This window comes from Dermacentor variabilis, chromosome 7, assembly GCF_050947875.1.
Source record: "Dermacentor variabilis isolate Ectoservices chromosome 7, ASM5094787v1, whole genome shotgun sequence".
Taxonomy (NCBI): domain Eukaryota; kingdom Metazoa; phylum Arthropoda; class Arachnida; order Ixodida; family Ixodidae; genus Dermacentor; species Dermacentor variabilis.
Genome location: NC_134574.1, coordinates 162,636,141 through 162,663,922, shown reverse-complemented (window position 1 = coordinate 162,663,922; position 27,782 = coordinate 162,636,141). Strand labels below are relative to the sequence as shown.

Sequence of the window (27,782 nt, the reverse complement as noted above, 5' to 3'; positions counted from 1 at the left end):
TCTGTAAGAACGTTCTAAAGCTAACAGTTAGTTTCTCGTGTCGCTTACTTGGATGAACAGCAGAATTGTGAATCCGGGCTTACTGGTACAAGATAGTCTATTAAAACACTGTAGCCTACGTTTTAGAGCTACCTTTCTCAAGCTTTTAGGCGCCGTTTCTGCAGCTGTTCTAGTACGTAAAACACAGGAGAACGTTATTTCTGTTTCGAGAGATGTCTCTTACTGCAGATACTATATGCGACCTGCGACAATAGGTATTGTGCGTTGTCTTCTTTCGCACATGTTGCACAGGAGTGACCTTCACGACAACCGCGAGGGGTGCAGTTGGAGTTTTAACCATGTCTAAAAAGAGGTTTTTCCCTAAGTTTATTTGACTCACGAATGACGTCAGAACGTCGGCCAACGAGACAAATGTCGCAAAAAATTCTTGATGGAACCGAGTGCGGGTCAGTCACATTTAAGTATGGCGCAAGCCGCGCGTCCTTAGGACTGCCCGCTTGTGCAGCGCCATCTGGATATTCCCGTTGTCCTCATTTTATTGTGTTCACGATCAGCGCATAGGAGCAAATGTGCGCACGCCCTGCGCTTTTGGAAAACAAAACTCCAGCAGGCCGCAAGGGCGAGTGCTGAGGATTATTGGGAGTTCCTTTTTTTTGTAGACGGGGCAGCCAAACACTCGACAAGTGTTCATGACTGCCCGAACACCGCGCTTGGCACTTTCACTCGGCAATGCAGATGGCCCGGCACTCCTGTTCGGAGCGGAAGTTGTTCAAGTTTCCCCCGCAGCCCGAGTAGTAGAAGGGGAAGCAGTGGTTCTTCTCGGTGCTGTAGTAGTACCGCACCGACCACGACTGGCATGGGCCCTGGTCCACACCTGTACGGCAGTACATCTGATAGTTCACTGGAAAGAATGAAATATCGAGATTAATTTATCGTCCACCGACCACAGTTCAGTAAGCTCCATCACTTATCATTGTAAGGCAGCTGAGCATGGACAATTATCCCCTTATCACCCTCGCACCCACGATGTCTCAAGAAAAGAAATTGGAAAAGAATAAGCTCTCACTGACCATCTAAGAAAGCAAGCGCTTCGACGTTTGACAATGGTCAATGATTGGTTGTGTGGTTGTGATTGCCCGTACAACTGACCTGCGTCAGGTATAATGCTCGAATTATTGATTACAGGTATTGTAGCACGTCATAATCTTACTAGTGCAATATTGATTGGAGAAATATGCCCGCAATAGCACGCTTTTCCGCACGTAAAGCATAAAATTCCTTCAGAAAAATATTTCGTTTACGGTACAATTTTGTTGGATTTCCACAGAAGTGCAAGTTATTATCCAGTTGTCTCTTTCCTGTGTGACTTTGCTAGCCGTTACTCCAAGCACCTGCTGAACTGCTTTCGGCTGGAAATTTCCCTTTTTCTGTACCAGTCTTATACGTGCCGCTTGCAGTGAGTACCGGTGCTTCATGGTTGATGCTGGATTCTCAGTTTGGGGAGAACACCGGCCAGATAACAGAAAAGCTGGTGGAAGGTGATATTGAGGTTGCTTATCGACCTCAATAGGGTTCAACATGGCGGTTAGGGAGAAAGACGCACGCGGCAAGCGACTCCCGTATCACCAATTAAAAGTACATGGACAATCGGCGTTTACGCGTGGTATCAAGACGTAAGGAGTGCAGCTAATCTGTGGGATGTGTTGTTTTAGATCGATGCACTTTTCGAGCAATTTATTCATTTATCGTATGCAACTTTGTCATTGTTCCCATTACCAGTTGCTCACCTTTATCGGAACTTACATTTTTCATTATCACACTATACCAAACGACATAGGAGACACTAAAAGGGTACACGAAGCTAACCTGAATTCGTAGACTGCACATCTGGGAAAAAGAGATGCGTAATCTTGTCCCGTGTAGGCTCAGTGATATAGTAGAGGACGCAAAAACAAAAGACAGTTGTCGATGGCACCTTGAAATTACCGCACCAGCTTGCCCAGAAGACTTGAATATAAACAGTAGACGAGCCGCACTAATTGTCATTTTCTTGATGAAGAAGGACGTTGTATTTCACATGAACGAACTGCTCAACCCACAATATCTTGAGAACATTGACCGCACAGAAACGGCCCAAGCGTGCAAAAAATACTTCGTAATGCCTGACGTGTCTGCGCTGATGTTCGCGTTGTTAAGAAAGGCCTGCAAAGGTACCGACCTACAAAATTTACCCAGCCAGCCGCAGCTGCGAGGGTGGCGAGGTTTCTAGAAGCGACTTTGAAACCCTTCCCCACCTGCTACGACGACTCGTTTTGTAGGGACGACGATGTGCCGCATCAATACCCCCTCGGCGCCGCTATGACTAAACGCGGTCGGTGGACCAAGTATTGTTAGTGGATTTGCCGTGGCCGCCACGGGTTACTTGGAGCGGGGGAATTCCTGGAAAGATATATTTTTCAGCTGCTGTCTCGCGGGCGCCAGAAGTCGTCGGTCAATGGACAGACGCGGCGGCCACTGATTACTGGGTCAGTTCTTGGATCAAGCTGCTCGGGTCAAGACCCCTGTCTGCAAGAAACCCTCTCACCTCGGTGTGTTCAGTGAAACCTGTGCGGAAGTGAGTGTGCAAACCCTCCCCCTCAAAGGCGGGTCGACGATGATGAATTTGAACTCTCCGTTTGGTCAAACGGCCGTTTTCCCTCACCTAGAGATCTAGGGAGGACACAGAGTTTATAAGCAGCCGTTGTCGGCTCTTCGGGGTGCATTCCTCTTTCAGTCATGTTAGAATGATGAACTGTCACGTTCTCATGTAAAAACTGTAAATAAATCCCACATTCCTCGTTCTCGATGGGAACAAGTCTCTCCCTTCAACAACGTCCTCAGCGTGGATAAGTTGGATGACGGCATTGGCCAGCTACCATCTATTTCATGCCCGACCCCAAATATCACAGCATGCAATTTTCAAAAGGGTGAACATTAGCCTCGAGTTTTTTTTGCAACTGGTCGACGCTGTGCGCCAAATAATGAAAACAGAACTCCGAAAGAAAACGCTTTCCGATTTGAAGCAATCCTATGGTGGTTTTAGTGCCTTTTTAATGGGTTCACCTTCCGTCCGCCTTCATGACTTAGTCGAGGAGTTTCGCTGCTTGTTGTACGTATGAGTAATCAAATGAGGTTTTTTCAGTTTATTAGGGGCGTTATTGCGCGATGGAAAATAAAAGCGGACGTCCTCCTTTTATACCACGCTTCAAGCGAGGCGGTATCTTGTGGTATCGCATGCAAAAGGGAAAGCCGTCACTTGTGAAAACAATTATTGCAGCAATTACCTCTGAAAGGCGAAGCTCTTAACGGTTGGATGCGGTAACATCTCGCGAGTTATTTGTATGATTCAGACACGTTATCGCTGAAAACTGTGACCTCCAAACGCGAGAGTCGTTTAACTGCGTAACATACTATGGCAACAGAAGTGTGCGTTAATGTGTACGTGAGGAAATAATATTTCGTTGACATTAAGATTACTCTGATGCATTTGAAAATTCAGGTAGGGTTCTAAGAAGGTTGGACCACGCTTTAAATTGTACAATACAGAAATGGCGCATCAGCCTGCTGGAAATCCACAAGGTTAGTGAACTTTTCATGAAAGGGGAATATTCCCATCCACTCGAGAGCCAGCTTAAATTTACAGACAAAAGCGGCACGCGTTTTCCACAAGTAATGCTTGGTGTTGAAAAAAAATAACAACTTGGGCTGGGAATTGAACCCAAGGTCACTTTCCTCAATATACGAAAGATCGCAAATGAATATAGCACAAACAAAACTTAAAGAAATGTGCATCTTGAGCACATACCTAAAATTCTGGTAAGCTAACAAATAACTAGAGCGGGGCAGAGCTATTCCACAAGACGAAGTGCTCACGGTTAAAATCGGAAATATAGCATGTACATAGCTGAGACGCCCTCCACTCCTTCCTGTAGAGCACACCCCATGCTCCCGGAAAAAGTAATGGCAGACTCACATGGCCAGCAGGTCCTCATGCACTTTTGTCGGCTTCTGAAGTTGTTTCCGGTGCCTCCACATCCGCTGTACTCGTACCGAAAACACTGTCCCACTCCCCAGTGAAAGTAGTACCGGAAGAGCCTTCCATTGCAGGGGCCAACCTCCGGCGCCACGAAGCAGTTTGTTTGGTTACTCGCAGCAGTGGCATTGATTGAAACATCGGCTGTGTTGTCTATCCCTCCTTGAGCTCTGGTCGTGGCTGTTGGAAATGAAGTGAAAAGAATGCGGCAGTTGAACTTCGCAAACCAACGCGCATTAGCAATAGCGTCATATACAGTCTTTGCCTTTGCCGAGAGCTCGGCGGAATATCTGCTGGTCGGGCAAGACCTCTGTTAGAAAAGAAACGGGTGACTGACAATAGTCAAAGAAAACTGACATTTCGAGATCCATACGGATCCCTTGTTCACAATTGGAAGCTGGCTCAGTAGAACGTCCTTAAGTAGTCTTGGGCACACGTCACAAAATTCAAGAGGGCACAAGATTGCGGGTGCCAGATGATCTGTTTATTTGGTTACTTGTGGTCTAAATGTGAATTGGTTTTGCGATGATACGGGACCCGCTCCTTTCCTAACTGAGACACCATCCGTGTTCACGTGTACAGCTAAGGCGATGGGGCAGCCTTGGTTATCCCGGGAGGGCCAATATACCGGGAAGCCGCCAGTAAGTGCAAAGAGGAACCATTCATACAGCACCGCCACGGTGACCCCTTTGGACGTTATTACCGTGTTTTAGTTTAGTGAGTGTACGAGCTTATTTGTTATTCAATTGTTCTGCACCAGGCAACCGGTACAAAACCGCTTCCCTTTCCCATTCTGTGGCTTTTTGCACTGTACGTAGACGTTTTGTGACGCCTGCGTACAGTGCTCAGGAAAGCATCACTCGGATTAAACTGTGCGTGGCAGTTAATACAATAAACCGCCATAGAATTACGGAAGTTGACCTTTTTCATTAATTACGCCTCATTAATTACGCTGTCCTCCTTAATGCACCCAACGACGCATATCGGTGCCTTTTCAACTCTCGTACTTTTCATCGTTTACGCCGTTTCACCAACAGCTTCAACTATTCACTTGTATCATTAGCTGTGGTTCGCGGTAGCCCTTGCATAAGTTGACGTCGTTCCAACGTTTTCAGTGTTTTCGCGGATCCCATGGACAATAAGCTTTTCACGGTGACTGTGCACAGCGATATTGCAAAGCGGATGTACCCTACACCACCCGTGCTCTGTGACAATTCGCATTCAACAAATTCAGGCAAGAAAAAAATTCCACAGCTTTCACCTACGGCGTCTTTAGAAACCTGTCAGTGTTACGCAATGAAATATTGTTGAATTGGGGCCTTCATGAACACACCTGTGAAAAATGGTTGATGACTGAATGAACCATAATATATATACCCTGGAACGAACTGTGGAAAAACACTTTTAAACATTTCTTAGGCATTCTCGAGAGAGAGTTTCTGTCTCCCTTTTTTTTAACATTAGAGGCAAAAAAGAAGTGATCATGAACGTCATGCATTTGAATACTTAAGAATGCGAAAATATGAGCATGCTTCATGCATTCAACTTACCGGTACATGCTAATAACACCAGTATTCCGGCCAAGAAGTGTGTGCCTGTGGGAATCATTGTATTTAGAGTGAGGTATGTTAGATACAAGCCTGTAAGTCGTAAAGGCGTACAAGTAGATTTCATCAAGAATTAAGCGGGCCATTAAGTAATAGAGAAAGCTTAAGCTCAACACCTCAATTCTTAATACATAGAAACTGTGAAATTGTTTTTCTCGGTAAATACTGCCCCACTATTGGTGAGGTTTCCTGAATTTACATGTAGAAGTTAGAATAAAGCCATTGCACGTAATAGTTTGATTTAAGCTGATTGTGTCTTCGGGCAAAATATCTTAAAATCGCGAAATGAAAGTAAACAATGTAACTGATGCAACTAGTTGATGACACTATCCACAGAAGAAAAAAAAATGTCACAATTCTGTGAAGTGGACCTATTGCCACATCGAAAGCGGACATAGTCGATGCATCAAACATCACTTTGAAAGACAACGTTAATTTGTGCGCAGGGCATTTGCAGTTACCTTGTCAGCATTGTAACTACTTCACGTAAAGTTTAATCTTATAGATCAGTTTGTCCGCGTTAGTTGTTATAAAAGTGAAATTTACTTAACCGGAATATCTGTATTGGATGCAAAGGAACAAATATGTAAATATCCTTACTTCACTTTTTAATGCAGAACTTAGTAAAGTATCACGAAAAATTGAAGATATAAATTAATATCTTCTTTCTACAGTTGCTAGAACCCATCTGTCTTTCGCAGATGCAACAAATATTATACGTTTCAGTTCATCAGTTGTCAAGTGAGAGCATTTGCGCGTTTTACATGCATTTGAATAGGAAAATTGGAAGCCGGAATCATCTTTGCCATAAACGAATTTTATTACCGACAATCTTCTTTCTTTGTCGTTCACAGGGCCCTTTTACAGGGCAAGGTCACCGTTTCAGGTGCTGTTTTTTTTCACATTGCCCAAACATTCGTCCCCCTCGTTGACAATCGCTGTAACCTAATAGATTTATCGCAACAATGTCGCAAACGTGGCATGAAAAATATTAGCTTTTCACGAGTGCTAGACATACTTGTCTTGAAGGGTGTCAGCGTTTGTAGAAACAACGCGTCGCTGTCATAGGCTTATCTACGGGAGCCAAGTGGGGCAATTGCCCCGCGACTCTCAGAACTGGGGGCAAAGTTGCCCACTTGTAGGCCGCACTAAGCAGTTAAGGCTTGCCGTACTTTGAGGTGCGGGACGCCTGCGGGACGTGCCTTGCAAGCCTGTATTGCTGAGGAAGCTGTCGCTGGGCAGTCCAAAATAAATATATTCTACCATGCCTCGCATCATCCCGTGTGTGTTGGTATTGCATAACCTAAGCATCTTTGAAAACAAAAGAGATTTGCTTCTTATAATTTACCGGTATTTATTCAGTGATACCATTTTAGCGATTGTTTCGCTATATTTAGTTTTTCGTACGTTTACGCCAACGCTTTTTAGCAATCAGCGACCTTTTTTAGTGATTTGTATGCACAATTGGCAATGTTTTAACGGCATACAAGTTACAAAGGTTGCTTGAAAAATTTGGAGGACGCTTAATCTTCGCCTTTAAGAGTGGAACGCGATAGCATTCAAAGATCCCTGACTGCTTGTCACGCTTTCCGGCACGTGCAGCTATGTAACCGTAATGTTTACCGGGAAACGCTCGCGGCAAACGCTATGCACGAAGACCGGCTCTCTGGTAGAAACTCGGCCTCTAGCGTGGGTCGCGGTGTGGTGGAGGCGAACGCTATCTGGAAGTGTTTCAAGGAAACCAGTGCTCCGCTACGTGGCATTCGAGATATTCACGCGGCGGCGCGCACAAATGGGGGATGCCATGGCTGGTCTATGGATGGTAGAAACGCTGGGAAAGGGGTTTGCCTGAATTTTCGCGTTACAGAATTATGTTTTCTCGTATATTAAAATCACAATCCGACGCTGTCATGTCTGTAGGTTGTAAGTCTTACCTTACGATTTTTCTACGTATTTTGGCTTGAGAAATACAACCAATTCAGTAACTTCCTTGCGCCACATGGAGGGTCTGGCTATGCGTGATGCGCAAAGCCTTTTGCCGAAAGGACGTCCGACGCAGGACGCCGACGCCGGCACCGGATTTTCTGCGACACGGGGCCCTTAACGCTATCGCGTTAGAATTGCCTTCTCGAACACACATTAATATTCAAAAGCTACATGAAAGTGTCCTGTACTCACGGTACGATGTATGGGCTCCGCGACAATGATGTTGGCCATATGAACCAACGGTTGCCTTCACATTAATAGCCTTCACATTGTGCTCACAAAAGTGAAGTTTCTTTATTATTTGCAAAACCTATGAGAATGCATTTAAGTGCTAGGCGTACATCGGTGTCACTAAATGCATTCTATTTATAGGCGTGTACAAGCCCGTCAGAGAGCTAATTTACCAAAGCCGAATAAAATAAATTTTGTGTTCAGATTTAGAACACAGCAGGTGAATAAGACATCGACTGCGTGAAAAAGCCGTAAATATCTGAAGGGTTGAGCTTGTTCACGCGCGACTGACCGAATTGCCTCATTTTCTCACGGCTTTTGGACCAATCAGTACTTCACGACGGCTTCCAGGTAGATCAAGGGCGAAAATGTGCAATTGTGACTTGCGCAAAGCTTGGCTTGTGCAAAGCGCGTTCCGCAGAATTTAGTTCTGCTACCACGAAAGTCAAGACGCACAAGAAATTTAGGAATCATTTATGTGTAGACTAAGTGCATTTTTATGCTAGGAAGACACCTGCTCGTGTTCTTTTAAATTGCGCTGTATTTCTAACCTTCCCATCTTAAGGTAATGAAAAATTTAAGCTGTCATAATCCATTATGTAAATAATAGAAGTAGGCCATCAAACATCTACTTTTTCAAATACGAATCGAGTATGAATAGTAATTATCGAATATCGGAAAGACAAACGCGAACGCAATGATTTACATCAGGAATATTTGATTCAGTACAATTGGAAAAAACGCTCGCACTGTATGGACAGTCAACTATCACGCACAATTAAGATCCTTTTAAACACAAGATCACTGCAGCCGTCATGAAAAGAACTGCACGGATAGCCACTTGACACCTTTAGAGCCCGGTGGCAAACAAGCTTTCCAAGAATGGCTGGCTGCTTTGTGACCAACTTTACAAAAACTAAGAATAAACAGTTAAAAAATATCAGAAGTTATGAAAAAAAACTAATGAGGTATTTGTGTGCCCTAGACACAATATTGAACAAGGACAAGGAAAACATTGCTGATTACAAGGTAAAAGGTAAAACTGCTACATGAATAGACTGCAAGAAAGACGGATTGGCAGGCCGCAATCAAAAAATAGCCGGTTGTCATGTATTGGACGAAAAGAAGGGGAAACGAGGGGCCCGGTTTTGTAAGGACACCGTTTTTGTAAGACCACTTGCACATATTAGTTGATCAGGACCATACGAAACCAACATATAACGAAGAAAAGCAAATCATAGGGGAAATTATTTGTAGTTTTTATCGGAAGTGGAAAAATGAGAAACAAAAGGGAAAAGGAGAAAAAAAACCAATTGCAGACGGAGAGAGCCGAACCCACAACCTCCGCATTGCGCGCTCGTTGCACTACCAATTGCGCTACGGCGACGGCTGTTCCCAGGCCCATGCATTCTTGGGTATTTATGCAAGTGTACAAGACGTAGCCCAAGGGACGTTAACCAGCGCCACAGATCCCCGGAAAACCGAAAACAACGCTTGCATTACCGATTTTGTTTTCGAATCGCTATTGAAAACTTTGTCGCTTTTTTACTTGGGATAGTTATAACTTGCGATACTTTGTTCAGCAGGTAGAGAACAGTAATCCGATTGCAACAGTCGATTGTTGCGAAATATCTTGGTTATTTGTGAAATTCAAAAATACCGAATAGTTCATTTTCTGATACGAATAAAATATTACTCAACGACTATTCGTATTCGAAACTTCAAATATTCGCTCACCGTATATTAATGTATAATTAGTAAGGCTAAAGCTCTCTCTAGCCTACTGGCAAAGTCAGCTTTACTTTAGCTGTACGGACATTATACCGACATCAAATGTCTAGTTAAATGGTTTACTTCACGTTAGCTTCTATTAGAGTGTTTCAATACACCTACATTCTTAAAATCCACTTCACAGTTATATCGAGAATTTTAGTGACACTTTTGTCTAACTCCAGTGCCACGCTTCAGAAAATATCCGCAACCCTAGACTGTAACAGTGCGTATGTGCGAGTGAAAACCAGGTCCGTCGATGAAAAAGAGAAATTTCACTGGTGCATTTTTCTGCCTTTTTTATTGCAATGTTAATCGGGTAACTCTCAAGGGCGGCGACCTTTACATTACGTGCCACCAGGGCCGGCTTGCAGTGGGCTCCGCCTGCAGTCATAAGCATTAACTTCTGTACAACCTCCAATGAACATTTTGGAATAAATCAATGAGTCGTTAACCCAATATATTAATGAGCGTGTCATTGTTTATTGGTCTTCGGCCGCTAAAGCGGCATCTACGTAATCCCCTCCCCACCCGCGCTGCGCGCCGGTTCGCTCCTTTCTTCTCGGCAGGAGCGCTCCGTGTCGGGCTTTGTTGTAAAGCATACGAAAAACGAGCATGTGCGGCGCAAGTCCAAGGGGAAATACATGCAGGTTTACAGCAGTGGGGCTTCTATCGTTGGCGTGGCGTCAGTGCTATCGCAGATGCCACGTACGGCAAAGATCACTTTCAACTCCGAATACCTCGCACACGATTTCTCTCCTGATATATATATAATGTGACGAACCGCGCAAAAGTACGTTAAGGTGCAACAGGGGAGAAAGAGGTAGATTAAGAATAAAGGCAGTGTTCGGGCGACAATGCTTTTCTCCGTCCGCAATATCCGGCTCGCGTCACAAAAGCCGCCAGGATGAAGACCTGGCAGCTACCTCATCGGCTTGACATCGTCACGCAAGTACTGAACATAACGGCGTGAACCAGCGCGCAGAGCTCCACCACCGACACCGACCAGCACCATGATCGCATCACCGCAAGCCTTGGACATACCCAAGTACACCGGATCAGCGGACGATGGGCCCGTGGAAGACTGCTTTCGCCTCTTCGTGTTCCGCGCATCCGCTGCATTATGGTCGCAACGGGATGTGGTCGCAAATTTCAGCGATTACGTCACCGGTGAGGCATTTCGCTTCTAGCTCACGCACATATTTGAAAACGATAAATCATGGAATAAAATCCAAGACGAAATGATCAGCCAATTTAAAGTTTACGACCCCTCCATTATCCAGGAGCTGCAGACATCTCAACCAGGTCTCCGCAGTCACACACAGTATCCACGTAGCGATCACCATCATTCCGAAACAAAGCCCCATATTAGCAGATTCTCGGGGAATTTTTGTTCCCGTGATTTTCCCACGAAGAGGACGCGCAATTTCACGTTTAGCATGAACTTGATATCCCGAATAAAGAAAAAGCCACTGCGCACTAAACGATCCGCACGCTTATTCGTACCTTTGAAATCCAACATTGAACCAGGTTTGACGTCCACACATCAGTCAGCAATATGTACCTCTTCAGCAAGCTGCAGCGCTGATGTCGTCGTTGAAGCTTCTGACGGATTCCACCACTCGTCTCGAATGCGCGGGCCACTACGCACTTTCAAGTCACACGACTCCTCTAGGAACATGAGGCTGCAATGCAAGCTTTACACGATTGAGCACGACGCCAAGGCATCGCCGACAGATGACTTTTCTTTAAGACAACATGATCGAGCAGCATCTGCTGCGTCATCCTCTAGCACTCAATCACCAGGAATTCGAAACAGCATGAAAACAAGCTTCTGTATCAGCAGCATGAATCGAGAAAATACCGCAACTGTCAGTTAGACCGTGAAACGAAGCCAAATCGCTTACTGCCAAGACGAAGCCACAATACAAGCACCAGCACCAACGCAAGTAACTTTCAAGACGATGACGACTTGGAGCAACGTACATATAAAGATCAAGGTGCTCCGCGACTCTCAAGCCTTCATCTGCATACTACACCTCAAAAAACCGCTTCCACTTCGGAAGCTTTGCACGCGCCGAGCAGCATATCACACGGTCAAATGACAAAAGCGTGTATTCCGATTGACGTCGCAGCAGTCACAGAAGAGTCTATTGAGAATCCTGGCGCACTGCACTCGCGACCAGACAAGTCTCACAAAAAGGAGCAGTATGCAAGCTACCCATTCACCTCCACGTTGATTTGCGCAAGCAGTCAAATGCATATTCCGAAAGAGATGATTCATCAACAACTGTCGCAACATTACAACATCAACAACATCAAGAACAGTTGCAACGAGGGAAACGTCAGTGCGCAAGTCAACTAAACCCAAGGCCGACTCAACAAGCACGACTTTTTGCAAGAAAGAAGCATCATCACCTTCAGCACCACCAATCAGGACTGCTCCCACTACAAGAATTCTTGCGGCGACACTGTGCACGACGACGAAAACAACACGGGCACTTCTCTGGCATACCGGACAAACTAAGATTTCGCCTCCACTGCTCAGACCACGGAACGTTCGGGCGGGAGATTCCACGTGCCCGCAGGACGCGACGAGTAAGTCGACGCCTACTACATCCGAGTACTAACAGCTTCCATGTGTCCAAATATTCCTTCGTCGGGACATGCATATGTCGTCCGGAGTGCAACAGCCAGCCTCGGGCACCTGAGCTCGGCCGGACGTCACCAGACTGCCAGAGTGACATCGTTCATGGGAGAAGTGCGACGGTGTCATCGGCCCCTGTAGCTACGACTCTTCCAGGGGGAAGGGGAAGCGTCTGACGAACCGCACAGCAGTACGGTACGGGGCGATGTTAGTGAAGGAGGTAGACGAAGAATAAAGGCAGTGTTCGGGCGACCATGTGTGTCTCCGTCCGCAATATCCTGCTCGCGTCACACACACACACACACACACGCACACGCACACGCACACGCTCACACACGCACACGCACACACACTCATTCGGTAGGTAAACAGATTCTTCAGGCTATCTTTCAAACGTAAAGGACTTGCGCGATGCTATAAGGTAAACAGAACAAGTATTTAATTTCAACAGTTTCGACCGGTGGACCGATCTTCATCAGGGTTTACAAGAAAATAGCAGTTCGGCACTGATAGTGAAGAGAGCAGACCGGGTGCCCGGTCGTTTTCAGATACATCAAACAGAAAGGGGCAGTTGCGACAGTGATTGACTTTTTCTTGGCGCTTTGGCAGATTTACAGCTGCCTTATTGACAACGATGCAGGGCAAAAGTAAGGCGGAGACCCATGTATGTAGGGTAAGGAGGCCAGTGAAAGGAAAAAAAGAAGAAAGGAGAAATACAGAAGGAGGGAGACATAAATCGGAGAACGGAATGGGGGCGGAGAGTGGCGGCAGCTAGTCCCGTTGACACGAGGCAAGGAAGGAGAAAACGGTCGATGCGCAGCACCAGTGTGCGTGCGGCCGTTGTAGCGGGATAGAGGGCAAGTTGAGGGTGCAATAGAGAAGGGGCCCGGAAGGAAGACAGAAGAGCGGGAATTTGTAGAAAGCAACATAGTGTCAGAAGACATATATGAGGCATGGCCTGTTTCGGCAGCATTGTGGTCCAGCTGAGGTTCGGAAAAAATTCTAAGAAGAAATGTAGGCGGGGTTCGCAAAGCAAGTGCGTCCCTGGGCTTAGTTTTACGGAGCCGAGTTAAGGAGCCTCCGTGTGCTACAGTTTTCGAACGTTTAACGGACAATTGACACCACGTCAGTGCGTGCGGATTCGCAGAAGGGGCAATAAGTCACTTAGAATGACTACTTACATGGCAGGGTGGAGGAAACTTGACTTATTAGTTTTCCACTCGTCCCCTTGAGGCTCACGTGGAGGGAACAGCAAGCAATGGCCAGCGTCTCAATTTGCGAGTAGAGAACATGTATTCGCGCTCCCCATGCACTTTCACTGCATATGCTAGAGGCACTTCAGCCACCCCGGACTCTCATTAATTTCTTTAGCGTACGTTGCAAATTTATGGATGAAAAACGATTCTCTCTGCTCACGTGCACGGGTGTGTTGGAAACTAGGCTGCAGGAGCACGACGCTCACGCGTTCAAAGGAGCTATCTAGCAGTCGAATGTGCCTGGAGAAGGATAAATTAGGGATACTTTTTACATGCGCGCGGTGATTGTTGAACCGCAGGCGAAAAGGGGTCTCAGTTTGTCCGTTATATTCCTGCTTACACACTTCGCATCCAATTGGGCACACGGCGTTACTGGAATCAGAGTCAAGATTTTCGTTAATTTTATATACAAAGGACGAGTTCCATGCCTCGGTTGTGTCTGTTGTTGTCATGGGACGACATACTTTGCAACGCGGTTTCCCATATGATCGACAACCCTTGGGCGCGTCGGGCTTCTGTGTCCCCGCACTGACGAACAAAACCCGTAATTTTTTTCTTCTATTTGCCACATGAGGCGGCTGCTTGAAGATAGTAGCGAGTCGGATGCTCTGTTTCATGATGTTAAAACAGTGGTTGGGAATGGCATTCACCCGTGGAGCACCGGTGGTGTATGGGAGGACCAAGTACCTGTGCAGCACGGGTCACTATATATATATATATATATATATATATATATATATATATACATGAGGAGGGAACGGAAGAAACTGGTATATAAGAAGCCGATCAATGAGTTAGCGGTAAGAGGGCAAATAGAGGAATTCCAGATCAAGCTACAGAACAGGTATTCGGCTTTAACTCAGGAAGAGGACCTTAGTGTTGACGACATGCACGACAATCTTATGGGCATCATTAAGGAGTGTTCAGTAGAAGTCGGTGGTAACTCCTTTAGACAGGATGTCAGTAAGCTATCGCAGGAGGCGAAAGATATTATCAAGAAATGTCAATGTGTCGAAGCCTCTAACCCTACAGCTAGAATAGAACTGGCAGAACTTTCCAAGTTAATCAACAAGCGTAAGACAGCTGACATAAGGAAGTATAATATAATGGAGGAAGTCTAAAATCAGTGAAGAAGAAACTAGGCATAGGCAAGAATCAGATGTATGCGTTAAGAGACAAAGCCAGCAATATCATTACTAATATGGATGAGATAGTTGAAGTGGCTGAGGAGTTCTATATAGATTCGTACAGTTCCAGTGGCGCCCACGACGATAATGAAAGAGAGAATAATCTAGAGGAATTTGAAATCCCACAAGTATCGCCGGAAGAAGTAAAGAACGCCTTCGGAACTATGCAAATGGGGAAGGCAGCTGGGGAGGATCAGGTAACAGCAGATTTGTTGAAGGATGGTGGGCAGATTGTTATAGAAAAACTGCCCACCCTGTATAGGCAATGCCTCATGACTTCGAGCGTGCCGTAATCCTCGAAGAACGCCAACATAATCCTAATCCATAAGAAAAGGGACGCTAAAGACTTGAAAAATTATAGACCGATCAGCTTACTGTCCGTTGCCTACAAAGCATTTACTAAGGTAATCGCAAATAGAATCAGGAACACCTTAGACTTCTGTCAACCAAAGGACCTGGCAGGATTCCGTAAAGGCTACTCAACAATAGACCATAGTCACACTATCAATCAGGTGATAGAGAAATGTGCGGAATATAACCAACCCTTATATACAGCTTTCGTTGATTACGAGGTAGTGTTTGATTCAGTCGAAACCTCAGCAGTCATGGAGGCATTACGGAAGCAGGGTTAGACAAGCCGTATGTAACAATACTGAAATCATAAATCATAAAATAGTGATATCTGTAGGTACTCCACAGACACCGTATTCCTCCATAAAAAAAGCAACAAAAACCCAATAAAGAAAGGCGTCAGGTAGGGAGATACGATCTCTCCAATGCTATTCACAGCGTGTTTACAGGAGGTATTCAGACACCTGGATTTGGAAGAATTGGGGATAAAAGTTAATGGAGAATGCCTTAGTAACTTGCGATTCGCTGATGATATTGCTTTGCTTAGTAACTCAGGGGACCAATTACAATGCATGCTCACTGACCTGGAAAGACAAAGCAGAAGGGTGGGTCTAAAAATTAATCTGCAGAAAACTAAATAATGTTTAACAGTCTCGGAAGAGAACAGCAGTTTACGGTAGGTAGCGAGGCACTGGAAGTGGTAAGGGAATACATCTATTCATGACAGGTAGTGACCGCAGATCCGGATCATGAGACTGAAATAATCAGAAGAATAAGATTGGGCTGGGGTGCGTTTGACAGGCATTCTTAGATCATGAACAGCAGGTTGCCATTATCCCTCAAGTGAAAAGTGTATAACAGCTGTGTCTTACCAGTACTCACGTACGGGGCAGAAATCTGGAGGCTTACGAAAAGGGTTCTACTTAAATTGAGGACGACGCAACGAGCTATGGAAAGAAGAATGATGGGTGTAACGTTAAGGGATAAGAAAAGAGCAGATTGGGTGAGGGAACAAACGCGAGTTAATGAAATCTTAGTTGAAATCAAGAAAAAGAAATGGGAGGGGGGCATGGGTAGGACATGCAATCAGGAGGGAACATAACCGATGGTCATTACAGGTTACGGACTGGATCCCAAGGGAAGGTAAGCGTAGCAGGGGACGGCAGAAAGTGAGGTGAGCGGATGAGACTAAGAAGTTTGCAGGGACAACATGGCCACAATAAGTACATGACCGGGGTAGTTGGAGAAATATGGGAGAGGGATTTTCCTTGCATTGGGCGTAACCAAGCTGACGAGGACGACGACGACGATATATATATATATATATATATATATATATATATATATATATATATATATATAAGGCATAGATATACGTGGTCGCTGCTGATGAGCTAGAATATTAACGAAAAAAAGTGTAAGAAAGTTTTAATGATTGGCGAAATTCATCAGTTGTACAAAGGTAGCTGTCTGAAGCCTTGTTAACTATTTTGCTCAGCTACACATTTCCGTCACCGATTGTCAGATAGCATGGGAGAGGAAGGGACACGAAATAAACTTCTGAACTGCGTTGATTCAGACGAGACTGGTTAGACGTTTAACACTGCGTGCTACCAGACGTTTAATGAGGGTTGTGCCCAACCGGGAGCCCACCGTTATCTGACACAGCGGCATGCTTCGAACCAACGGGGACTTCTTCTTTCCTAACTCTCATAAGTCTTTGCTTTATTCGGCCGTTTTTATTTTCATTCATAGCTTCCAGAAATGCTTTCGAAGCTACGGAGCGACGGAGCATATGGGTTGGATGTTTTACGTGTTTCGTGACGAGTTACAACATAGAAATGGCGGGTGACGAATTTCATGGAAGTCATTAGAATGAATTGGAACCAAACAAAATGACCCATTGAGGAAACAGTGTAAAAATAACAAGTGTGACTGTATAGGACCATCACGTGTTGAACACATGCCATAACGCCCAGACAATAAGAAAACATTTGGCCAACCAATCAGTGACATACCATAGAACAGATAATTTCACGAGATGAAGCCCCAAATCTGCCGCTGTTAAGCATGGCAGATCGAACGCCATCTACGTGAATGATCAGCGAGGTACCTAACCTCTTAGAGCTGCTTTGTGGACACATCGTTGTCTGACGTTTGAGCAAATACTTAGGTTTTTCTCGCGAAACAGCAGTTGAAATTCATTGTTAATTCGTAAAACAATATGTGCCCTTCACTGCTTTAATGACAAGAACGAAGGCTAGACTGAGCGAAAGAGCTTCAGGCCGTGGGCGTTGATCGAGACAATGATGCCCTAGGCAAGGCCTTCCACGTCACCACGACGTCATAAAAACTGCACTAGAGATGACCCCTGCGATGAGCAAGCCGAAAGGAGCCCGACTTCAACAGGGACGATTTATACAACAAAGTTACTACGACGTCCTAAGTCTAAGCCACCGAAGTATTGTGTACGGTAACTGTGCTGCAAGAGCGTACAACGACGGTGAAGATGGCAGCCCGTTGAGTGCGCTGAAAATTTCTTACCGATATTCCGACGCAGATTTATAAAGGAGTAATCATTTAAAGGAAGTGGAACATAATTTGCACTAATGGGGTTGGCGCAACTACTGGTTGCCATGGCCAGAGCAACTTCTTGTTACAGGATGAATAATGCAGTTTTAAACGACACAAGTTTTTATGATGGAAGCGTAAGCCCATTCTCACGTTATTCTCTCACGAAATAGAAACTATATGTATATGTTCCCAACACCGCCTAAATGTAGAGACTGATTAAATCAGAATTCTAAAAGAATACTTCTAAAAGAATTCTAAAAGAACGCTGTTAACATCTTTGACTATTGTTGACCACTCTGACAATATGTTTTCTGGGCCAACACGCGAACATTCTGATCCATAAGCCTCGTAGTGTTTTTTTGTTGCAAACACGCAGACTCGTTTGTTGGTGAAGAACTTTCTGGGCATGGAGGCGATCCATTTCACAGGGACAATGGATGCTGTATTCATCGTCGGCGTGGCATGACAAAGTGACGAGACGCCTGTTTTATGCACAAGAAACGCAATGGTCGTGCAGCACATGTTCGAAACGGTTCTTTAAAGCGAAAGCAGACGGGCGATTTACTTGAAGCGCTGCAAGCTAGACGCTACGGAAATCTTTACGAAGTATAGGACACGTGAAAAGTGGTTTGAGAGAGATCCGGAGTGAATTGTTGTTCTCTTACCTTTTGGAGTACGCCACGCTCACCTACACCTTACGTATCCTGTCGCCATTTCCTTATGCTGTTTGCTTCAGACAGTTCGGCGAGAAAATACGAAAAATTACATGCGATAATGTGAATACCATTTCCGAGCTATAATGGCTGCAAGAAATATGTGTTGACAACATGCAGCCCCTCGGGATAAGAAACTTGGGGATGAAGTTTCACCAGCTTTATCTAGGGTAGGCGTGTTGGATCACACAGAAAGTGTACTCGTTAGGCACAAAATTTTATGTGCCGCAGCGAAATCTCCTCGAAAATATCCGCTTAAATGCTTGGAAGCGAGCGGCAGCGCTCTTGGTACACAGGTGGTGAAATGTGTCCCGAAACCACCAGACCGAACATCGTGCATTACGCTGCAATCCGGAACGAACTGCCTCGGCGATCACTCTTCTCGGACTATACTTACCGTAACAAGGTATTCCGCGGCCTTTGAGTCGGTTCGTTGTGCCGTTGGAGCAACACCATATTCCTCTGGGTGTCATCGCGGATTCACTCGCACACCTCCGGGAGAAAACCGCAAAACACAAAGCTCACAGCTTAGCGCGTGCTGAGCGCAGTCCGCTGTTCCAGCAGGGTTGCAGCGGCCTGCTCTCATTGTCCTCTTCTGGCGCTGCCCGAAACACCTGCCGCGCCTCGTCGCCTTCGTCGTCCACAATGGCTTATCGACTTCTATTGCGCATGTACAGTGTTTTGAACTTGGGCAGCAAGTGCTTTGTTCCTTCTTTTGGGGCGAAAACTGCGTGTGCTTGCTGAGGTCTGGCCGGGAGAGAGGGCAACAGCTTCAGCGTAACCAAAACCATCGTGCTTGTACTTGTCGCACTCTGCATTGCGCGACTCGCGCGCGGTCGTCTTTGTTGCCCCGTTACATTTACCCGCGCGTTGTGTTTCTACGGAATCGGTGCGGAGGCAACTCCTATAGGCGTCAGTCCATCGTAAATAAGGAAAACTTAATTGAACTTTCTAACAGCTGAAGTAGGTATTTGAGAGCAGAGGTGGGCAGCTCTGACGATGATTTCTGGGTGATAGTGGGTAGCTGTGCATTTCTAGGGTGCTCTCGTTGTTTAATTTCAGCACAAATCTCACCTGAACATTCTAGGTAGGTTTTCATATTGCAGTAGGGACCTGACCAGCGGCGAATGCAAGTGGCGGCAAGCTAAAAAAAATTGTTGATGCAATTCATTTTGCAATGTGGCGCATCACACCTGATGAAGGACGTGAAACGGTGTCCCGAATGCGTTTTAGAAACTCTTGGAGATTGTGGTGTGAGGTTAGTTGGTAAGGCATTTTTTTTGTGAACTTGAGCTGCGCTAGGGAGGAGACACCGAGGTAGAAGAAGGCAGGACGAACGCAGTCGTCCTGTCTTCTTCCACCTCGGTGTCTCGTCCCTAGCGTAGCTTAAGCTAACACAAAAAAAGCCTTTTAGAAAACAGTTTTATTTTTCTTGCATGCACTAACATTTTGAAACATTTAAGTGTTTTACATTGGTAATGGTAAGAGTACACTGGTAACTTGTTCAGGCTATTTAACATGTCATGCAACGCAGTATCGTAGGAGTATCAGAACAGAAGTTTTGATGATCGATATGCAGATATCTTAACAATTCACGAGAGAACAGCAGAGCTAATTTCCGAGCCAGCTATTCACTTTGTATTCAGGGTTAAAGTGCGCCCATATTTTACCGAGTAGTCTCGTGCGACGAGCAATGCAGCGAAAATATCATGTGCGTGTGGCACGTAAGGAACCTGAAGGCAGCACTGTCTTTGCTGAAACTGCTGTTATAGAATCAAGAGCCAGGTCAGCCATGGTCGTGTTACTTTCAAGCAATGAAAGCTGGTACCAAGAAAGGGGATGTGAGATATAACGCCCCGACTGAAATCAAACTATAGATTGCTTTAATACAGCCATCCAGGTGACCTGGTTGTCAGAAACGCGCAGAAACATCTGCGACTCCTTTCCTGTTCTTTTATTGTTTCGAGCAGTGGACAATGAAGCTGCGTTCCCTGTATTTTGAATCTTGGAAAAAGGTGCCTACATTGATTACTGCGAACTACAGATGTCCCTAGAGCATCGGTAAGTCTTTTTTCAATGTGTTTTGCTCATGTATTATTCTGTCATTAGTAACTTATCGACTATTGAAACACATTTATTCGCAAGAATGCATATAAACCGCTATTCTTCCTACTACGTTGAGCGCAAAGTTCACTGCTGCAATGTTGAACATAAGAACGTCTGCTCGTGTGATTGGGGCTCCATTCCGGACCAATTCGCTGTGAGAGAAGATGACTTATAGGCGGAAGTACTTGGAACACTACATAGGCAACGTCTTTGAAGATTGCGAGGCGATCACTTTAAAGTTGAACACTTGTACTGTGTGGGCTTTATTGCGGTTTCGCTTGAAAGGCTGCCAAGTTCGTAACCTTGCTCTTAATGCTCGCGGGACAAAGACAACGCGAAGTGTGCGTGAGTGTGCAAATGATGACTCCTTATATAGTTTTACGCCAACGAGAGAATTGATTTTGAGCTTTGGCGTGTGTTGTTGGAGCTCGGCTTCGCCTCTAAAGTGCTGCGCGTACCAGAATAAAAGATGTGTCTTGAACGAACATCTATTTTGAAAAGACGACTATTAAAGCACAGCTACGCTAGACGATCGTATCGTGATGCCTTGTTAAGGTAACCATAATGCATGCTATTTGTTTTGCCAGCGCTTAATGTCGACTCAAGACGGATGCCGCGGAAAGCTAGCATTTTCGTGATCTAGGTGTGAAGCATCGGATTGGTAGTTGTAGACTATATATGGAAGACTGCTTTTTACAGTCTATACGATAGACTAGGTGGAAAGTGGTATGCATTATTTAATTTTTTTGCTTTTGTATTGTGATTGCAGCGCGCTTGATGATGAACCCCTTTAGGCGCGAATTATGATGAACTGCCGATGAAAGGGTCTAATTAACCTAATTTTGTTACAAGGCACTCTACAGTCCAGCGCTAGAAATATAGGGTAGCAGGATGTTGCTTTCTAGGTTTTACACTGAGTTATCATTATTAGAATAAACATCTAATTATAAAATGCTCACTTATGTTGCGCTCTCGCACAACATGAATTGAACCATAGGTTCGAGGTATATAAGGTGTCCCAGCTAACGTTAGCCAGGCTGTTGACGAAGAGCAAGATTAAAAGTAAGTGGTGCTAAATACGATCTTCAGGCCCACTGTGTTTGAAAACAGAATATCAGAAGTTTTATGATCGTATATTACACCGTGTTTCGATCCTTGATATTATTTTTTCGCTGAACAGCTTGGCTAACGTTAACTGGGACACATGGTATCCACAACTGAATTATTGGCCGCATGCAATTTCAGAAAAAGCAAAGTTATTCTTTCCACGTTTCAGCCGAAACGTGAGACGTTGAAGCCCCGTCAAGCGTGGCACTGCCTTCAGCAATGTGATCATCTCTAGCGATGCCCAGGACATTGAAGTGAACTGCAGACATATTCACTCTGAAGGGTGTTTAATTTACCGAAGACTCAATGTCTTTCTCTTTTTCAACAGACCTGGCTAAAACAAGTCGTGTCCAGAAATGTGAAGTGGTAGTTCCATTCTCGTCATTCTGTCGTAGTGATCCCATTGTTGTCCTGCTATTGTAATCATGCGATCGTCGTCAGTACGTCGCCGCCGTACAGTCGTTCTCATACCGTCGTGTTTGTTCTGTTGTGGTCACTCTGTCGTAGAGATTGAAGCGTCATCATGTGATTGTCGTCATGCTATCGTCGTCATACAGTTGTCGTCATCCACTCGTTGTCGTTCCAACGTAATCAATCAGTCGTCGTGATTCCAGTGTTACCATGCCATTGTCGTCAGGCCCTAGTCGTCATGCCAGCATCGCCACTGCGTCATCCTAATAGAGGCGTAGTCATTCCACCGTCATCATTGCGTCTTCGTCATACTCTCGTCATCGTGTCGTCGTGGCCATTACGTCGTCGCCATTACGTCGCTGTGATTCTGGCACGTAAAATCCCAGAATAAATAAACAATCGATTCGTAGTCGTTATTACTGTAACGTGATGCGTGGGATCGGCATGATTGAGCGGCCCAGGGTTATGTATTGCGAGGATTTCTGGGCGAAAATAAGCCGAAGGTGGTCGCGTGACATGTACTTGCAAATGGTCACTAAAGAAGAACAGTGTTCACCACAAACATCAATGGAAGTTGCGCTTTAACCTATTCTCGCAGCACATGGGATGCGCATTATTTTTATTACAACAGTGATGGTAGGCTTCAATTCTCGTTAGTCACTTTACAAACCATCATCAATGCCATCACGCACACGCACATGCACACGCGCACACGCACGCACGCACACGCACACGCACACGCACACACACACACACACACACACACACACACACACACACACACACACACACACACACACACACACACACACACACGCACAAACACACACGCACACGCACACGCACGCACGCACGCACGCACGCACGCACACGCGCGCACGCACACACACACACACACACACACGCACAAACACACGCGCGCACGCACACACACACGCGCACACACACACACACACACACACACACACACACACACACACACACACACACACACACACACACACACACACACACACACACACACACACACACACACACACACACGCACACACACACACACGCACACACACACACACACACACACACACACACACACACACACACACACACACACACACACACACACACACACGCACGCACACACACACACACACAGGTGCACGGTCCGGAGGCGACGTCAGAGGGGCTTCGTAGAACTCTGAGCTGACCCGGGTAGCGCGCCGGGTAGCCATTGTCTTGCGTCTTGGTTGGCGCGTGGGAAGGGGTCTCCGACGAGGCTCCCGCGGCAACTCCCCCACTCATAACAGATCAGGTCCGCGTTGGTGAGTTCTGTAACAATAGTTGGCCTGCCGAACTCATTCAGGCACAACGGCGACGAGGCTAGAGCGTAACGGTGGCGGTTTCAGCACAAAGCCTGCTTCGTCAAACGCATCCTAGCTGAAGCGACGGAGAGTGGAGAACGCGCGTATTGTTCCCGACACAAAGTCGACTTAGTCACGCCGTGGCTAGAGGTTGGCGGCGGCGCTCCAGGAAAAAATGACGCCCGCGGTCGCAACTGGTTGGCAAAACTTGCACTGCAGCTGGCCGTTATTAACAACACCTACCTAGCCGATGCGTCAGCAGCGTGGTACTTGATATAAACTGGAAATGTAGAGTGTTCTCACATAATTTTGAAAACGAATGTGCCATGTTAAAGGAATGTTTAAGCTACCGCAGACGAGACGGTTGTCATCATGCCTGAGGGTGTTTATATAAAGACTAACTTGATGTGGTCGACGGACGTTATTGGGGTGCATACACATATGCGAACGCCAATACTTCCGCTATGTGCACATCAAATACGTCGATGGTAGTCTTTATAAGCTCCAGGCAGGGGATTATTTCAGGGGCTAAAGCTACTCCGACATCAATGAAGTCGTGGTCCTCTAGACAGCGTGTGCGATACGCCTGTAGCCTGTCAGTAGTTGCTACATTAAAGAGTGCTTGCCTGTAAAACTCGGCGATTCGCTTTGAACGCCAGAGTTGGGGATTAATTCTATAAACATATACATATGGAATGGAGATCAACAAACAAGTTGTACCAGGAACTTGACAAGTCCCTTATTCCTGTCACCATGTAAGCCGTAACTTCTTACACAGCGGATGTCAGAAAGAAAATGATGTCGTATCATCTACTAGATTTGCGGAAAGAAAAAAGGAAAGCGACTTTTTCTGCAGTGCAGGTATTTCGTATCGACTCGCCGCTAAGATTGTCCGAAAGTAAATGCATATCCAAAGTAAGCGTGTCGCATTGTTGCCCTGACGTTGCTGTTAGCAATGGCACCATGCATGATTTCGGCGTTGTTTCCCACCAACCGTGTGATCATTGGCGCAACCCCCATTCTGGCTATGCGCCATGCGTGATGTTCATCATCATCATATTATAGTGCTTGTCTATTGTGGCCTGGACGCCATTTCAACGTGCATGATCACGACAGTAGAGAAGTTGAGGATAAAAAAAAATATTAATGCAGTGGTTTTACGCACCAAAACCAAGTTATCATTATGAATAGTGCACGTAAAACGTGGGGATGTTGGGGATGACGACGTGGCCTGTCGACGACAAGAATTGTCGCGTGTCATCGGTGGTTATAACCGGCCTTGTTAGCGTAAAGCAATGGTATAGATATTGTGGTCGGCGTAACAGAACTTTATAAATCTGCATACGGGATTATGGCAATGCCTGAATCATTGCAGTTTGAAAGTTACATCTCGTGACGTGAATATGAAACCCTAAGATTCCTTCCATTCTGTACCGAAATCCTGCGACAAAGCGTTTATTTCGGCCATGTTTATCGTTACATTGCTCGTGATAGTTGAATTGACCCCTTCTTTGAATTAGCCTGTACACTATTGAAAGAATAAAGCTGCGCACTATTTTTTACTTGAGGACAAAAAAATAAGGAATATGAGAAAAATGCAGTTTACGTAGTGTTTTGTGCAAATGCCCTGCCTATTCGCCATGACGGAGGCATTATACTTCAGTGCAGAGGGCAAACGGTAAGAAGGTGCGCTATGCAAGCTTCCATAGTTATTGCGTGAAGACGTGGGCTACGTTGGCGGACTACTGCGTCATTTGCTTTACCCGGTAGTACACCTGCGTGTTGGTGGTGCAGTTAACTGTGCATGGTCTGTCTTAACAGTGAGGTGCTGATTGCAACCAGCGTACGTACTCGTGCAGAGAAGGCTATAGGTACCGATTTTGTAGCAAATCTATTGTTCCCATCCTATAGCGAGAAAATGAACCTTTGGGCTGCTTACGATCTCAGCGACAGCAGTCTCCAAATACGTCTGTTCATGTTGCGTGCACTACTTAGTGTTGATTAGCTACTTTCCTTCTTCCTCTTTTTCCGATTAACGTAATAGTTCGGTGGTAAACACTTCTTTTGACATGTTTAAGGTCGCAGCTCTTTCGGTGAAAAAAATTTCTATAGTAGGTTGGCTGAGGTCATTGTTACGTTAGCGTGTGCCTCACAAGCTGGGTGGTGTGTACTTGAATAAAAGTGGGTTATGAATGATCTTAGTTATCGTTTGTAGAGGCAGAAAAAACTGATATTTTGCGGTATTGAATGAACGTGCCTTCTGCATAGATGAGTATATGAAATATATGATACACCTCATCGCCATTAGTAAAAGCTGCGTTACCCAATTGTGCCTCAGGAAATTAACTGCCTGCTCAACCCGGGGCGTTTGCTTTCAATTGATTATTCCTGCCTCGTTTGATGGAGTGGTAGCACGCTGCCATACTTGTTAATTATAAATTCTAAGCCATGTCGGAATAGCTTTGATCAAACATATTTAACTATTTGCCCCAATGCCAGACTCAAAGTGAAATTTTTTTGATGTGAAAGCGTCAAATGGCCCATTAAGCGAAAAATGCCGGCGTCTGTAGCCTGTAGCTCGAAACGGCATCGAAACGGCATCTGAGGTCTCATTGGCTGCAACGCTACGTTACGAGCGCGCTTCGACGGCGTGGATCGGGCGACAGGGAATGCTTGTTGCAGCGAGAGCGCGCCAGGTGTTGCGCGAGGGAAGGAGGGGCATCGTCGCGACGCTATGTCATCCTCGCTCTCGTTCTCGGAAGCCGGCGTGCGGTGTGTGAGCCAGCACCGCAGTCTGGGCAGCACGCACCGCTACGGAGTCTGAAGGATCTACATCATCGGCGGCCGCAACCTGGGTGGTAGCGAAACGTGGCCATCGACGCCACTACGCCGCAGGCGAAGTAAGCGAGTGCAAGAACGCAGCGAAACGGAGGGAAGAGGCAGGCAGCGAAATCCACCGTCGTCGTCAACCCTCTTGATACACGGCGGGCGCAACGAGCACGGACGCAACGCGCTATGAGACAGCAACAAGCCATTCGAAAGCCTCATGCGGAAGCGGATCGCCAAGCAAAGGGCCTCGAGCGGCGATTGAATCGCAAAACTCGTAACATACCCCATAGCGAAAATTGAAAGCAGTACTCGCAGCGCAAACTTTGAAGACCGCTCAGCGGCGCTCAGTTGGGCATTAATGCGTTCGCGTTTACAACTCAAAATGTGCTTATATGGGTGTTCTCGAATTTTTTGTTTCATAGGTGCCTTAACACCACATTGATTAGCGCTTTCGGGACCCTATTCTTGTTGAATTTTTGTTAAAAGTTAGGGTTAATTGCACGTTTAGTATATGCTTAGTGCGTAGCCTTGTGACGTAACACAACAGTATATCATGGTGTTGTTGCGATGTTAGTTAAAGCGAAAAAGATTACCCCGGATATGTTGAGAAAAAGAAGAGCCCGTAGCTCTTCTTTAGCCCGTAGATTCTCGTTTGCACTGTCTGGTACCGGCAAATCGTGCAAGACAGCCAGCAGTCCACACCCGGAAAGCGGGGGAACAGGGATAAAAGAAATTGGCGGACAGTTACGCTTCTTGGTAGTTCGAGCTTTGAGCGCAGCTGCTGCTATATTTCAACTACAGGCAAGCGCATACAGAACACGCAGTGCCGAACGGAGGTGGTTCTGCGTTTCGGATTGGGCAGGGCACACCGCAATCCGCCGCTATCAAACCGGCGCTGCGGCGATGCGCCATCGTCCCATCTTAGTGTCAGTCACCGCCCCGGAAAGAGGGGGGGATTAGCAATTATGTTGATGTTTCTTCTGAGGGGGGGAAGAGGAGACGGGTAGAGAACAGGGGTATTGAGTAGAGGTCACAAACTCATTCACTCACAGACAGGCCTCAATGTGGCCGCAAAAGGTTGGAGTGGGAAGTAGAAGTAAGGGGACGAAACGCTATAACTGTTTTTCGAGGCACCGCAATGGCACTGCGCCAGGCAAGGGGAGGTATAAGGCAAGAGTGGAGGCGGGAGAAGAACAGCCAGGCGCAAGCGCTGCCAGAGGCGACAAAGGGCCCTGAGGAACGCGCCCGCAAACGGGGAAGCGAGAGACACGCCTGAGAGCCGTACATCCACGTAGCGCGGAGACGGAGGAGCGGAGAGCCGTGGATCATGTGCGAGGCTGCAAGGAGCGCCCGCCGCCGGAAGCGCGGCAGTGCCGCGACAGCGGGAGAAGGGACGGCGAGGGCGGAGTGGACGGTAGCGGCGAGAGTCACCGCAACGGAGCTGCGCGGAGGAAGGGGGCGAGAGGATAGGCGAGAACAGGTCATCCGGCTTCGGAGGGCAAGGGGAGAGCAAGACTCGCGCCGTGCGCGAGAGATCGCAGCAGGAACGCGGGCAGCTAAAGTAGCGCCTGGAT

The 27,782-nt window shown here is 46.2% G+C and overlaps 1 protein-coding gene across 1 annotated transcript; it reads right to left on the bottom strand.

The window, feature by feature from the left end:
- Positions 1 to 349: 349 nt before the first annotated feature.
- Positions 350 to 19,039, bottom strand: LOC142588366 (kunitz-type serine protease inhibitor A-like). Its single transcript, XM_075700001.1, has 4 exons — positions 18,792 to 19,039; positions 5,623 to 5,667; positions 4,013 to 4,252; positions 350 to 901 (listed from the first exon to the last, which is right to left on the bottom strand). The coding sequence occupies exons 1-4, from the start codon at positions 18,865 to 18,867 to the stop codon at positions 720 to 722; spliced, it is 543 nt and encodes a 180-aa protein (XP_075556116.1). The 5' UTR covers positions 18,868 to 19,039; the 3' UTR covers positions 350 to 719.
- Positions 19,040 to 27,782: the final 8,743 nt, after the last annotated feature.